The 15,044-nt window shown below is 41.2% G+C and overlaps 1 protein-coding gene across 1 annotated transcript in view; it reads right to left on the reverse strand.

Moving 5' to 3' along the window:
* The window catches only part of LOC145411425 (two pore channel protein 1-like), a 32,645-nt gene extending 18,332 nt beyond the window's left edge, over positions 1-14,313 (reverse strand). The window contains exons 1-8 of the mRNA XM_080281465.1: positions 14,220-14,313; positions 13,287-13,445; positions 11,928-12,056; positions 11,359-11,489; positions 8,017-8,199; positions 7,058-7,157; positions 5,287-5,467; positions 245-463 (exon numbers count right to left, since the gene is read on the reverse strand). Of these exons, the coding sequence (XP_080137591.1) occupies positions 245-463; positions 5,287-5,467; positions 7,058-7,157; positions 8,017-8,199; positions 11,359-11,489; positions 11,928-12,056; positions 13,287-13,445; positions 14,220-14,252 (1,135 nt within the window). The 5' untranslated portion in view covers positions 14,253-14,313. The remainder of the gene's footprint in view (positions 1-244; positions 464-5,286; positions 5,468-7,057; positions 7,158-8,016; positions 8,200-11,358; positions 11,490-11,927; positions 12,057-13,286; positions 13,446-14,219) is intronic.
* Positions 14,314-15,044: the final 731 nt, after the last annotated feature.

A 15,044-nucleotide genomic window follows, 5' to 3' on the forward strand; every position in this document is an offset into this window, starting at 1 on the left:
ATTGTGGAACAAAATGATGTCATGCTTCCTATTCACCCACTCATTATAAGTTGTCATTCATAGGCCACCAAAAAAATTAAAAGGGGGGGAGGGGGGAATAGGGATTGCTGGGAATATATCACCATATTGAAAAAGTTACTTTACAACTTTTCTAGGTTCCAGAAACTCTCAACTATACTCCCTCGGGTGCAAAAAGGACTGTTAAGGAATAACGATAAGACTGTCAATGAGACTGAATACTTACACACAAAAAAGTCAAACCACTTGTTTGTGACCAAGTGCTGAATCAGGAAACAGCATGAGCGTATTGGCCCAGGAAGTTCACTAAACCACGGCTGAGGAGCCTTCTGTGGTCGCCAACGGAAACTGCAGATGTTATACACATCATAGAATTCATTAAGACTCAATAGACCAGACTGGGAGCGGTTCAGAGCCTTGAACATCAGGAAGACATCTCTCTCATCTGTGGGAGTAGTGAAATCAATTTTTTTTTTTTTTCCAAGACAGCAGCAATAAACACTCAGCCAGTTTTAAGATGACTGGTTGACTACAGGCAGTCCCCCAGGTAAGAAAAGGGTATGTACCACAATATCATAATTTTCACCATACAACTAGTACTGGAATTTAGCTCTGTAAGGGAGAATATGATCAAAGAAATCCATCCATCCATCCATCCATCATCCAATCCTGCACTACCCCATGAGAAGCATAGGAGCCCAGGGCTAGGCAAGTTAGTCCTGACATTTAAGATGACACTAAAATAACAACAATAATAATAATAATAATCCATCCATCCACCATCCAATCCTTTGTCACCCCATAAGGAGTGTGGGAACCCAGGGCTAGGCAAGTTGGTCCTGATGTTTAAGATGAGAGTGACCAGCCTCACTCATCCCTGAGTGGCATTACGTGAGCAACAAACCCCAACCACTCCTTGGATATAAACCTGCACCGGCTCAACCCGATTGGAGCACCTTAATTACCTACTAAACCACCAGGTGCCATAATTTGGTTATATAGTTACCGCCCAGCATAGTATATGGTTTCCTGGTGTACATGAAACCATTTGGCTTGTCACTCAGTGTAAAGTCACCCGTAGGTAGGAAGAGGCAAGAATGAAGGAAAGAAAGACAGAAGAGGGAGTGTACAGTCACCTATAGGCAGAAGGACGAAGAAAGAATGAAGGAAAGAAAGACTGAAGATAAAAGGAAATAATAATTCATTAATTATCTAATTGAGTGTTGCCCCATGAGAAGCGTTGGAGCCCAGGGCTAGGCAAAGTGGGTCTTGACATTTTAGATGAAAGTGACTGGCCTCATTCATCCTTGAGTGGCATTATGTGAGTAATAAACTCCAATCCCTTGGATATAAACCTGCAACAGCCCAATCCGATTGGAGTGCCTTAATTACCCATTGAATCACCAGGCATCACAATCTGTTTATATGGTTATCACCCAGCACAGTAAACGGTTTCCTGATGCAAAAGAAACCATTTGGCTTGTCAAATGGTTTCCTGTGCACCAGGAAACCATTTATAATAACACTGTAATAATAGGGTTAATACTGACTTACTTCATAATACTGACTTACTGCAAAACTACAGTCCATTGCTCCGACTACGTTATTATCCAAATCCAAAAGGTTTACTAGGCACCGGTTACCTGTATTTTCATTCATAACTATATTTTGCTATCTCTGTACAGTAAACTCCTGATTATCTGTCTCAGCACTACCCAGCATACAACATTATTCGGTGTAGCTAATGGCTGAATTAAAATGGTATCTGGCAGAATGCATAACATCTTTGACACTACCCAGCATGAAGGATCCTTTCTTCTGGCTAAAAGTACATTTTTATCCTGCATGAGACAAACATCCAGCCACAAGCACAAAAAATGAAAATAAATAAAATACACAAAATGAATGGGGTTATACTGTACATGTACTGTAATATGAAAAGGATGGAGTGTTGACAGAGGGAGGGAGATTGACAGGTGGTGGGCCTAGCAGCTCACGGGGTGTTTCGTGGTGGGTAGGGAGGGGAGCTGCAGTGGCTGGGAGTAGAAGAGTTTTGATTGGCTAGGGCAGGGGAGGGAGAATTCTAATGCAGAATTTTCACTGGCTGGCAGCAGGAAGGGGGATTTTCTCTTACTCTCCATTGTATTCCTCCGCCGTTTTGGTGCCGATATTCAAACGAACCTACACTGCACTCTATGTTTTATCCAAAACATTGTTATTATTAAACGGCAATGTTGTGAAGGGTTTCCCTCTAAAACCTGGCTGGCCTTCTAGTGCTGCTGTGGCTTTCTGGCACGTCGTATTGTTGTCCCCCCCCACACTCCCACTCCTTTCTTCTCTGGTAAGTACAATTTACAGTGTTCTGAAGTGTACATTACTGCACTGTACAAGTGACTACTGGATTCTTCTAAGGCACCAATGAAAGTGTATTGGAAAGAAAAGTCGATTAAATTGTGTTACTTAACAAGATGGGTTGATAAAAATGTGTTTATTTTACTAAGCAAAATAATCATGCTTCAAAGGAATTGTTAACACAATATATAAAATCATTTAGACAACTGTTTCCTCCCAAGTGAAGTTTGCCCTTGCTACTACAAGACGAAAATTTTGTTGCGTTCTGTATGGCAGTCATCTGCTAGAATTTCTTTTGAAGAAAGTATAGTATGGTGTACACACAATGATACAGTAGTGAAATATCCTTCATTTAATCCTTTTTTTTTTTATTGTTTATTTTGGGTGTTATTGTACAGTATTCTCCAATAATGTCTACATCACCACCACCACCATCATCATCACCACCATCAACACGAAATGTGTTTCTGTACATAAGATTACAGTGTAATTCACAGTGCATACAGTATTTCGATATTTGGAATGTCTTTTAGCTGATTTTTGACAATTTATAGTGTTTACAATGTGCGTTACACAGTTCATGTACTGACGGGTGAAAGAAAACGGGTATGCTGGCTGGGGGGGACTTTGAAATTATCCCCATTGTCAACATGATATTGCTTCTGTACATAAAATTATAGTGCACTTAACAGTACATTACACTATAATGTTTTTAAGAACGTCTATTAGCTGTTTGTTTACATTTTAAAGCATTCTGTACATGTTATACAGTTGGGGGGTTAGGGGCCCCCAGGGGTACCTTTTGCATAACTCGGCATTTTGACAGTATACATCAGGTCTTTGGCTCTATTACGCTAGATAATCAGGAGTTTATTGTACATAATTTCATAAATAGTTTCATCTTACTCTGTAACACATGCTGCATACCAGTGCTGTAACACTTGTGGCTATGCAAAAAGTCAAAACAAGTCTTGTTATGGGTAGGGTATCTGGTGATGAATGTTGAGGAATGGAAAATCTCAAGATTTCTATATGTAAAGGGACCACTGATCCCACATTCACTGTTCGACAGCTTCAGGAAAAATATATACGAAAGAAAAGAGAACTGTACAGTACTTTGTTTTTACTGATTTGGAGAGGGCTTTTGACAAAGTTCCTAGAGATGTGGTGAAGTGGGTAATGAGAAAGCTTGGGATCACGGAGTGGCTGGTTAAGGTGGTTATGGCCATGTATGTAAGAGCTCGCACCCAGGTAAGGGTGAATAGAGACTTGAGCAAGGGGTCTTCCGTGAATGTTGGTGTGCATCAGGGGTCAGTCTTGAGCCCTTTGTTGTTTATTGTGGTACCTGAAGCCCCCTCACGTGACTTCAGAAATGGACTCCCGTGGGAGATGACGTATGCTGATAATTTGTTTTTGACTGTGGAGAATGAAAGGAAGATAGAGGAAAGATTTAGGAAATGGAAAGATGGTATAGGGCACAAGGGCTTAAGAGTAAATGCAGATATAACAAAAGTGATGGTATCTAGGGCTGGAGGCAGCACTGTCAATGAAGAGGGCGAGTGGTCATGTGTGAAGTAATTCCATCTTGTGCAGTTTTTAAGATAAGTGGGTGTACTGTATAAGAGATGTAGCAGTATTAGAGGCAGACTGTGAGATAATGCTGATTTCATGCATGCAGTGTGTTGGGGAGAGCATGTGAAGATCACCAGCAGTGAAAGGACTGAACTTGCTGGTGAGTCTCTTGAGTGTGTTGAAGAGTTTTGTTATTTGAGAGACATGTTATGTGCTGGAGGTGAGGCTGGAGCTAGCTCTGTGGCTAGACTGAGGAGTGATCGGAAGAAGTTCGGGGAGCTGTTGCCTCTCCTGATATTGAGAGGGGTCTCCTTCAGTGCTAAGGGATCTTTGTATGCAGCATGTGTTAGGAGTGTAATGCTGTATGGTAGTGAGACCTAGGCAGTAAAGGAAGAGGATATTTGCGGGTTCAAAAGCACAGAAATGACAATGATTAGGTGGATGTGCAGTGTGTCCCTGAATGAGAGACCTGGGGGAGATAGGTTTATAATGGAAGAGTTGAGAGGTAGGATGGGACTAGGGTGTATTGGTGTTGTGATAAGGAAAGGTAGATTGAGATGGTTTGGGCATGTGGAGAGGATGGGGGATGATAGCTGGGTGCAGAAAGTGAGAAATGTTAATGTTGGGGGAAGGGTAGCAAGTGGCAGACCAAAAAAGACCTGGGATGAGGTCACTGAGTGTAACTTCAGGGATAAGGGACTAAATAGGGAAGCTGCCAGAGATCGAGCAGCATGGAAAGCCACCATTAGGTGACCAAGGCCGATGCATACAAGCATGTTGGAGCCTTCAAAAATGAAACGAAATGAAATAATGTTGCAATGCTTGCTAATATGTAGAGTTATTCTGAGTTCGGTGAATATCTGAGTAATAAAGTGCGACTGTTAATGTAGATAAGAAAAAGGTAATGGTTAATGAATCTGTCCCACAGCATGATGTGCTGACAAGTGAAAACTGAATTGATGGATGAGATTAAGTATTTGCTGGTGATGAAAATGACAGGTTAACGTGCACAGGAAGTGTAGAGTGCAGTGGGCTCATGGAAGAAAAGAACCTGATGCTATGAAGTCCTTCATATAAAATAGACAGGTGAATATGGAAGCTGCAAGAAAACTCATAAAGGTCTGTTAGTGCCCAATTTAATGTACAGTTGAGACACAGTTCACAGTAATCACAAACCTAAGAAAAATCTATTACGTCTGTATAGCTGATCTAATGTATTTCCCAATTTACAGTACCAACAGTTTGAAAAAAGTTTTGGTATTTCGAAATATATCTCTGACTTTTAATGTGAAGTACTTGTACAACATGGCAGTGAATGAATTAATGAGTGATGACATAACTTACTAGTGCTGGGTCTGAAGAACTTAAGGAGTCCCTTGAAGTGCTTGAAGGGAATGTGAGTGGGTTGAGAGCGTGTCACCAGAAGGCGGAATGCATACTGGCAGGCGCGTCTCTTGTGTACCAATAGTTTGCGAAACTTATCCTTCTCTATGTCGCTGAACACCACAAACACCACTGCCAGCATCTAGTACAGGTCCATATAAGTGCAGAGAATACTCAACAATGAGAAATGCAGAAACAGAATAGGTACTATATTTTTTGGCTCCTATGATTCACTCAGCAGTATAAACCAGTCTAGTTAACCTGGAACAGAATACAGTACTACCAGTAAGTTGCCTTGCAAAGACAGGGTTAAATGTGGCAGTATAACTCTCTCTCTGCTTCCCATGACACACTCGCAACTGACTAAATTCACCTAGCATTAGCTAGAAAAGAAAACTTAGTGAATTTGATCAAGTGAGGATTAATGCACTACCTACCACCTAAAATGAGGGAGAGATTGGTGGGCTACTGAACATATCATGTGCAAAGGATGGAGTAAGTATAGTGCTAAGACAGAACTGACAACTTAAAGAGTAGGTACTCAGAGGTATTTGATGTCACTTTAACTGTTCACCAAGTACTGTATTGGGTATGCTTGTACAAGAATGTAATCACCAGCACAAGAAGTACATGAGGTTACAACATACAAGATAGGTGCTAAGTAAAAGGAAGAATTTATGAAAGACACCATTATTTTTGTGGCCATTTAAAAAAAAAGAAGAGGGGGGGATAAGGCCTATTTATAATGTAGCCACACACTGGTCCACAGAAAGTACAGTAGTTTGAAAATGACTGCTTCAAGTGACTGAGACATTCTAACGGCTCTATTCTGGCTGAAGTGACATGATTTTATTCAACTGAGAAAAAACACTGCAACTGAAAAGGCTGAAGACTTCCAACAAATGCCATCATAAAATATAGAGGTATTTACTGCAACAGCAATGATTCACTGAAACCCAACAAGGAGGAAAATAAAATATAATGACCAAAATGACTTTCCCTAATCTTGCTTACACTAAGGTAATGTTAGTTATGTATATTCATTCATTCATTCATCATCTAATTCAGTGCTGCCCCATGAGAAGTGTAGAAGCCCAGGGCTAGGGCAAGTTGGTCCTGACATTTAAAATGAGTGACCAGCCTCGTTCATCCCTGAGTGTCATTACGTGAGAAGTATTACTTTAACCTCCACAATATAATCATCCTAGACCCAAATTAACTGGCATAACACAGACCTACAGAGCCTAACCTAACCTAAACAACTAGCGATTTACCAAACACAGCCCACACCAACCTAACTCAACTCAGCGCCACCACCATGAGGGAGAGTGGCATAAGAGCGAAGGAATGGGTGACATGGAGAAGATCTGTTAGTAGCTAAACCTTTCAGGATTAACACATCTGGCTATAGACAGAAAAACAGACTGACTATAGCAATGTATTTTGCAGTATATTCCTGTTTCTACATTTTATATTTTTTTTAGCTCAGGGTAGACTTTTTGGACTGGACAGAGTAGATACAGCTTTCATTTACCTCATCACTACAAGAGATCTCATTCGCATTTAGTAAAACTGCATGGTAAGGCAAGAATTCAGAATAAAAGTCATCAGGCTGGAAAGTTAACCTAGAAACCCTCATAAACCCAACTTAACAATACCTATCATTATCTAACTTATTTTAACAGTTGTACTTAACTTATGCAAAACAAGGGTAGGACAAAGGATGACTGACCAGGTTCATGATAAAGTAGAGGCTGATGGCGAGGAAAGCGATGAAAAAAGCAGCACTCCAATGACTGCGGGCATAAGCTGGCATCATCACGTCGGGGAAACTGCATCGTAACACACTCATCACCATTAAACCATACACCAGCACCCACATATATTAGTAATTACATCACATTAACAATACAAAACACACCACAGACAGAACTTAAAAAAAGCAGACAACACATCCTTAATTTTGTAAAGCAATTAAAGCATGAGGGTTACTGAACTGACAAAGGTTTCTGAATAACCAAAAACCTAGCTGCCTTCAAATGGAGAGCACAGAGACACTATAAAGAATGAGGGGCAATCCTCCAGTACCTAAGTGTAACAGTGAGGGATTTTGTCTCTGCAAAGCTATAAGCTGATCAGAGAGCTGTCATGTTCGGGCCAGGGCAAGATAAGGCTGAAATCACTGATGCTTCTGTTTGGATTCATTACCACACAACTTAATCTTGGCTTCATTCCCGAACGCTAAGCATACTCACAACTGAAAGAGGACTTAGTTGTGGTAAGTAAAAGAAGCACATGACTGTCTAGGTGGTACACATGATACCTCCACAACACCCTAATGGAAGAAAAATGGACTTTTGGCCACAAACCTACACTTTTGTCCTTCCTCCAATACACTACTTTATTCTTCAGGATGTCTCCATTCAGGACAATGAAGGGTCTATGGCAGAAAGGGGTGAGAAACAATTTCCATAAAAACCCTCAGACTGAAAACATCTTTTTCATTTCAATCACTACTGCATGACTGCAAGACAACTATAGTTGGCACATGAGAGACTCCTCAATCTGAAGGAGTTTAAAAAGCATATGACAAACCAGCATCCACACAGACAAAGTCATGGTAATGGGATGGCTGTTAAGTTAAAGAATGAGACTAATGACTTCTAATGAAAGACTATAGCGGCAACTTACTTGGCGGTTGTAAGCAACACATAGAGTGACACAAAGGCTTGTCCAAAGGATGAGAAGTATGGATCTTTGGGGTTAGGGCTGAACAGGTAGTAACCCAAGGTGGTGAAGATGATCAAGATGAAGAAGAGGATTCCAAGTACCTCCAAGATAGGCGGCACCGACATTAGAATCTGACGCAGGAATCTGTATCAGGACCATGAGGTTACTAACAATTATTCATGCAAAAAGTCTGCAATTACATCACTCCTCAGACACATCCACGACATATACCATTAAAATCTTGTTAACGTAAAAAACAAAAAAATCATCATCATCATCATCATCATCCAGACCTCCTTTCCCACCCTAGGGCAAGGTGAGGAGTAGCAACGTCCAGACAGCCTAAGTTTGCCCAATTCAATGGGCCACGCTTCCATTCACTCATCATTCAAGCCCATAGAATCCTGGCTCCCTCAGATAGGCCAAAATAATTTCACCATGGTCTGTGGCGTCACATATGCCTGTCTGATAGAGTCAATCTGAATGCTGTCACGTTAAAAAGGGGTGCCAAATCCTTGGTTAAGTGCTGCTTCACACAAAATTCATCCAGCCAGCCCGGTCTCTTGTCAGTCCCTTAGCCTCACCAACTTCCATACTTCTCTTCCTTACAAAAAAATAAATAAATAAATAAATAAAAAATAAAGAAATAAAAAAATAAAATAATCATCATAATCATCATCCGGACCTCCTTTCCCAACCTAGGGCAGGGTGAGGAGTAGCAACCTCCAGACAGCCTATGTCTGCCCAATTCAATAGGCCACGCTTCCATCCACTCATCATTCAAGCCCATGGAATCCTGGCTCCATCAAAAAGGCCAAAATAATTTTAACACAATCTATAGCTTCACATATACCTATCTGATAGAGTCAATCCAAATGCTGTTACATTAAAAAGGGGTGCCAATTCCCTGATCATGCACTTCATCTCACAACATTCATCCAGCCAACTCAATCTCTTGTCAGATTCCTAGCCTCACTGACTTCCATACCTCTCCTCCTCACACATTCATCTACCATATCTCTCCACTTCCTTGGCCTACCTTGCCTCCTCCCTCCTTCAAATTAGCTCAGATATACCTTTTTCACCATTCTATTGCTATCCATTCTCTCCACATGAACATACCATCTCAGTACACTCTCTTCGATTCTGGTGTCCACAGACTTCACTCCACACCTTTCACAAATCACATTATTTTGTATCCTATTCACTCTCTGTACTCCACATACATTCCTCAGCAGTCTCATCTCCACTGCTCTCACTCCAGACTTTTCATTTTCATACCACACCATAGTCTTACACCCGTATGTTAAAGTTGGCATTAACACTCCTTCATGTAAGCCTCGTGCAGCTGCAACACTCAAGCTTCTGTTTCTTATCAAGGCCTTCATGGCACCAGCTACTTTCCTTCTTTGTGTCACTCTACTTTCCACTTCTTTTGTATATTTTCCTCTCTCTTCTATCACTGTACCCAGGAATTTGAACTCTCTCACCAATTCCAGTCTCTCCATTCACTGCAACATCACACTGGAAGTCACCTTCTCTCTCGATTACCATCACTTTACTCCTTTCTACATTTGCTCTCAAGGCACAACACTCACAGACATCAGCAAAACTCTGCACTAGTCTACCAAGTTCTTGCCTGGTAATTGAAGTGGCACTGTATCATCAGCATACAACAAATCTGAGATACTCCATCCATCATCATTCATTACCAATGCCATCCCTCTCTCCACTACTCGTGTTTTTATTTCTCTCCTCACCCTATCCATATATATATACTGAACAGCAATGGGGACATCACACAACCTAGTCGAACACCCACATTGATCGTGAACCATTCACTTAGATGCCCACTTACCCTTACACATGCCTCACTACCATATTAAAAACTCTTGACGGCACCTAGCAGCTTACCATCTACACTGCACATGTGCACAATCTTTCTCTGTCTACTTTGTTGTATGCTTTTTCCAGATCGATAAATGCCATACACACCTCATAGTCTTTCTCACAAGCCTTCTCCACTATCTGTCTCACTGCAAATATCTGATCTACACATCGTCTGCCGCTCCTAAAGCCAACCTGTTCATCTCTCACTAGGACTTCTGAAATCTCTTACTTTCTCTACAATAATTCTTCCAAAAACCTTCCCTCCAACACTCAATAACCTTATGCTACAATATTTCTTGCACTCACCTTGCTCACCTTTATTTTTTTACAGGCGTAAAATCACAGCCTTTTTCCACTCTGTAGGCACAGTTTCACTCATCCATGCCTTCTTACACATCTCCAACAAGCACTTCATTCCTTTCTCTCCACTACACTTAATCATCTCTGAATACACCTCACTGACCCCAGCTGCTTTCCCATTTTTCAGCCGTTTCAGAGTGTTTTTCACCTGTGCGAGTATCATGTTTCCTACACTGCATTCCTTCTCTGCACACCCCCAAAACCAATCATGTTTACAGTGGCTCTGCTCTCTCTATTCCCATTCGTCAGGCTTTTCAAATATTCTTTCCATCTGATCCTTAATTTATCCCCGGGCCCATGGGTTAATATTTTACCACTTACATCCATCACACTTTCACATTTCTTTCCCCTGCTACCTCTACATTTCCACACCTCTTTCCAGAATAACTTCTTATTTTCAGAGTAATTTGCATTAATTTTTCTTCCTAGATCATCATTTACCTCCTTCTTTATCCTCTTCCCTAGTCTCTTTACGTGCTTCTTCCTTTCAATATATTCAGTTCTTATATCAACTGAACCCCTGTCCTGTAACCACTCTAGTCACTTCTTCCACTTTTCCTTCACTGCTCTCTTAACCTCTTCATTGTTACTCTTGCCACACCATAAACTGCTTTAGCATTCCTAACTAAGCAAACCCTATATGCATTCCACAGGCTGTCCAGATCCATTTGATCTCAATTCACTGATTTCAACTCTCCTACTTGGACAAGTCTTAAAAGAATAAATTCATCTACAGACTACACTGCTAATGGAAGTTAAAAACATAATCTTATGTACAAACACAAACACAGCTCAAAACATACACCAACTGAATAAATAATACTAATACTAATCTATCTATCTATCGATTGCCAGATGCCTCAATCCCATTATGGGTGGCCACAAAATAATTCCCTCCAAGTTGCCCTGTCCCCTGCCATTTCACTGTCCTGCCACAGCTTTAGAATAACATGAACTGTGGAATCAGTCACATAGCTACAATACAGACTTCATCAGCAGAAACAGCAAAATTTCAAGTCTGTAAATATCCATCACAACACTGATGCAACTCACCTACGAACACCTCCCAAGTAACGGTTATCGATAAAAAAGATGGGTCGCAGAGCTCTGGTCACACGGAAATGTGTCTTGGCGCTAACAATAACAACGATGGCATCCACGATCATAACCACCCATGTCACTAACTGAGGAACAAGAAGTGAGCTTATATTAGAAACAGTTGTTGTCAATCACCATTACTGGTCAGGGATATTTTCTAAAACATCTTAAGCTTTTTCATGTTACTGGTAGGCTACTGTACACTGTGGGAACTAGCAAGTTCCCATATTTCAAGGGGATGGATAGGATCAGGATACATGAAATTATGAGAATACATGGTGAAATGGACCATATATCTGTCCATCCACTCACCGTTAAAACCTTAACAATTCTCAACACCATCTCACATACACAAATCATACGTATTTTCATATAGCTAGCCATTCTTATGAAACCTGAAATGAAAATGTTCCTGATGGAGCAACAAAGGATTGGCTAATGGATGGATGGATATACAGTACCACATACAACTGGTATCTAATCACCCCAGTGCAACCCAAATTGTGTGACATGAAGGGAACCACCTTAACAACAGAGCGTTTGTGCTTGAGGAAGGTACGTGGGCCTAGCCACCGCAGCTGCATCACTATGGAGATCCCAACCAGGAACAGTCCAAAGAGCTCAATAGAGGTATGGACACCCACTGGAACACCCTGGAATAATATCATCATATCAATTAAATGGTGATAATCCATTACAACACAAATGCTTCTCTCAAGTTTCTCGACCTGTTGCTTCAACTGGTTCTTTGTTTAGCATTTTCTCTTACATCATCTCAAGAGTTGATACTGCTTTAATTTTGGGAGCTGTTCATCTTTTGTCTGATGTACAGATAATGTGACCTGCTTATGACTTTTTATCTTCTACCTGGTGTTTGAAACAGAACAGCCCTGAGTTACTGATTTTAAGTTAATGCTATACAGTAACTGAACTGCATATCAGAACTTGGGGTTAAAAGTTGACAGATGGGAAAAATTTTATATACCTGTATCACACAGTAGTAATTTTTTAATAAAGAAGCATGGATGGTGAGGGAGAACACTTCACGGAAGGGTGACTGGAGAAATGAAGAAAGTTCTGGAAGCAGGGCTGGCTGGCTTGAAAGCACAGAAGGCATTGAAAACATTTTACTATATCAAATCTTACAAACAAGAATGAAACTAGGACACTAAATGAGGGAGAAGTGTCAAAGGTTGAGGTGGTTGACATGGGCTTCATAAGACCAGCAGTCATGATAAGCATTACAAAAAGATCGAGCAAGTCAAGCATTACTCTTATGCAACACCTAGTAAGAAGGAAGAAGCAAAGGGCATGCAGTGTGATGCTGTACGGTGAACAGTGAAACACTGATTTGGTATGGACATGTGGGCAAAATAATGAAAAAACAAGAGACAGGAGACCTCCGGTAACATGGGAGAAGGAAGATAAGCAAGTAATATGTCAGAGAACTGAAAATGGAAAAAAGGTTGAAAAAGCAAGCAAAATGTGTACTGATGGAACAGTCAAAAGACAATTCAATCATGACCATCCTCTGCTGGGAGGTTCCTGGGAGGGGACAGGGCCAGAAAATGGTGAAGTTCATACCTGCCTACAGAACTAAAGATTACAATATGGGTGTGTCACAGTTGGCATATGTTTATCAGGTATGTGTGATAAAGATACGCAAAGTGAAATTACACCTCTTCTAGGTTAGAAAAAGTAAGAAAAGCTAACACTAAATATCTCTGGTCAGCATTATACAGTTCTATCTTTCAACAACATTGCAATATTCTGGTTAAGAAATATTAGTACATTACTCATCAGTGTACTAGCCCCAATTAGGAACAAAATAAAGGGATATGACTGTACAGGAGTTCAGTAAGGGAGTGAGTGATATACTGTACCTGGATGACTGCTGGCTGTTCGATGACTGCCAGTGACATGAGAAGGAGGGCAGCAAAGAGGTCCAGGGAATAGAAACCATGGTTGTGGGTCACAAGATACGCTGGCAGGGCATCTCGATCGCGGGGATGACTGTTAAATTTGTCATTGTTTTCTCCTTCCTGTGGATATCAATATGAAGTAGTAAAAATGGTGGTCTACCTATTATCTGATTCTGTAATAATGAGGAATACGGAATACTGTACATGTCAATTACGTCATCTGTAAGACGGAGCCTTTGATATGAAGAATGATGAACAATACATGGTCTAATTCACTCGTCACATAACAATTTAGTCTGCATCATTACACCCTATCAGTAGGCTAACAATTAGTGGAGATGCTCTTTGACCAAAATGATAACAACCTCCAGCTAAGAACACCTCTTCACTACAGGCACTCCTTTCCTTTCCTCTGCCAACATCCCACGATTGGCTGTTACAATATTATATTTACCACTATATGGCTTTATTCAACTTGGAAAGTTGACGAATGAAGAAGTGAAGGAACGTTGTGGGGTAGATGTGGATGTGGTTGAAAAGATTAGGAGAAATACACTGAGGTGGTTTGGACATGTGGAGAGGATGGAGAATGAAAGACTGACTAAGAGGGTGTATGTAGGTGAGGTGGAGGGAGGAAGAGGGAGGGGTAGACCGAGGATGAGGTGGAGGGATGGAGTTGAGAGGTATATGAGGGAGGGGGGGGGTGAGTTGGGGGGAGGGGAGTCAAATGGTGGGTGACAGAGTGACTTGGAGGCGTTTTGTCTGCGGCCACCCTTTGCGGGATTAGGGCGTCGGGCTATAGATAGATAGATAGATAGGAAAGTATTTCTCCAAATCAAGCAGTCAAAAGATTACTGAAGGAAAAACAAATTCTGCACTACATGCATCACAAACCTCAAGAAAGATGGCAGCTTCATGGTAGTTCATCTCCCAGCTGGTGGCCACATAAGGGCTGGCTGGGGATGAGTGGCATTCCTCCAGTTCACGATATTCGCTGGTGTCAGAGTCCACACTTGTGTTGCCATATTCATTGGGAAGGTCATCAGGAAAGCCCAGTCTATCATCTGCACTACTCTGTGATACTGATACTGGAAAGAAAATTGTCATCCTTGCACATGTCTATATCAGTACTGTCACTGTTATTATTATGCAGAACAAAATTATGATCATATCTAATTAAGCAGATCTGTGGCACTGAAACAGGCCAAACACTCCACCAGAGAGGATCAATGCCAATACACAAGAGATGTGTTAATATCTCAGTTGTGTAAAATCTGGACAGTGTGACAGTACCATTATATGCTGTATGGTGTGGAGTGCAACATAGTAGCTATACATGTCCTGTACTCTACACATATCATCTATGTACCACACAGTATATATGACAGTAAGATGGGTGGAGGTTACAGCATACTCAAGCTAAAGATTTGAGAGTCATGCCTTCATGCAGTGGTGAAATTATAACCACACAGCTCCTCTGTCAGGTTTGAAACATCCCTGAACTCCCTCCCTATCCCCTTGAAAGGGTGATGGTGGACTGCAGGAAAAGAGAAGTTTCAGCTAGCAGTCCACTGGGTTCAAATAAGCTGGGGGGAGGGGGGGGGGCAAGCCAACTTAGCTAAGACTGGAACAGGTGATGGTCATTTTTTGGAATGCACGTATTTCCAAAAAATAGTACTGTGGCTGCATCTGCTCTTCAATAATTTGATGACTTCTCAC

This window comes from Coenobita brevimanus, chromosome 89, assembly GCF_032717465.1.
Source record: "Coenobita brevimanus isolate Jiangsu-jjx chromosome 89, ASM3271746v2, whole genome shotgun sequence".
Taxonomy (NCBI): Eukaryota; Metazoa; Arthropoda; class Malacostraca; order Decapoda; family Coenobitidae; genus Coenobita; species Coenobita brevimanus.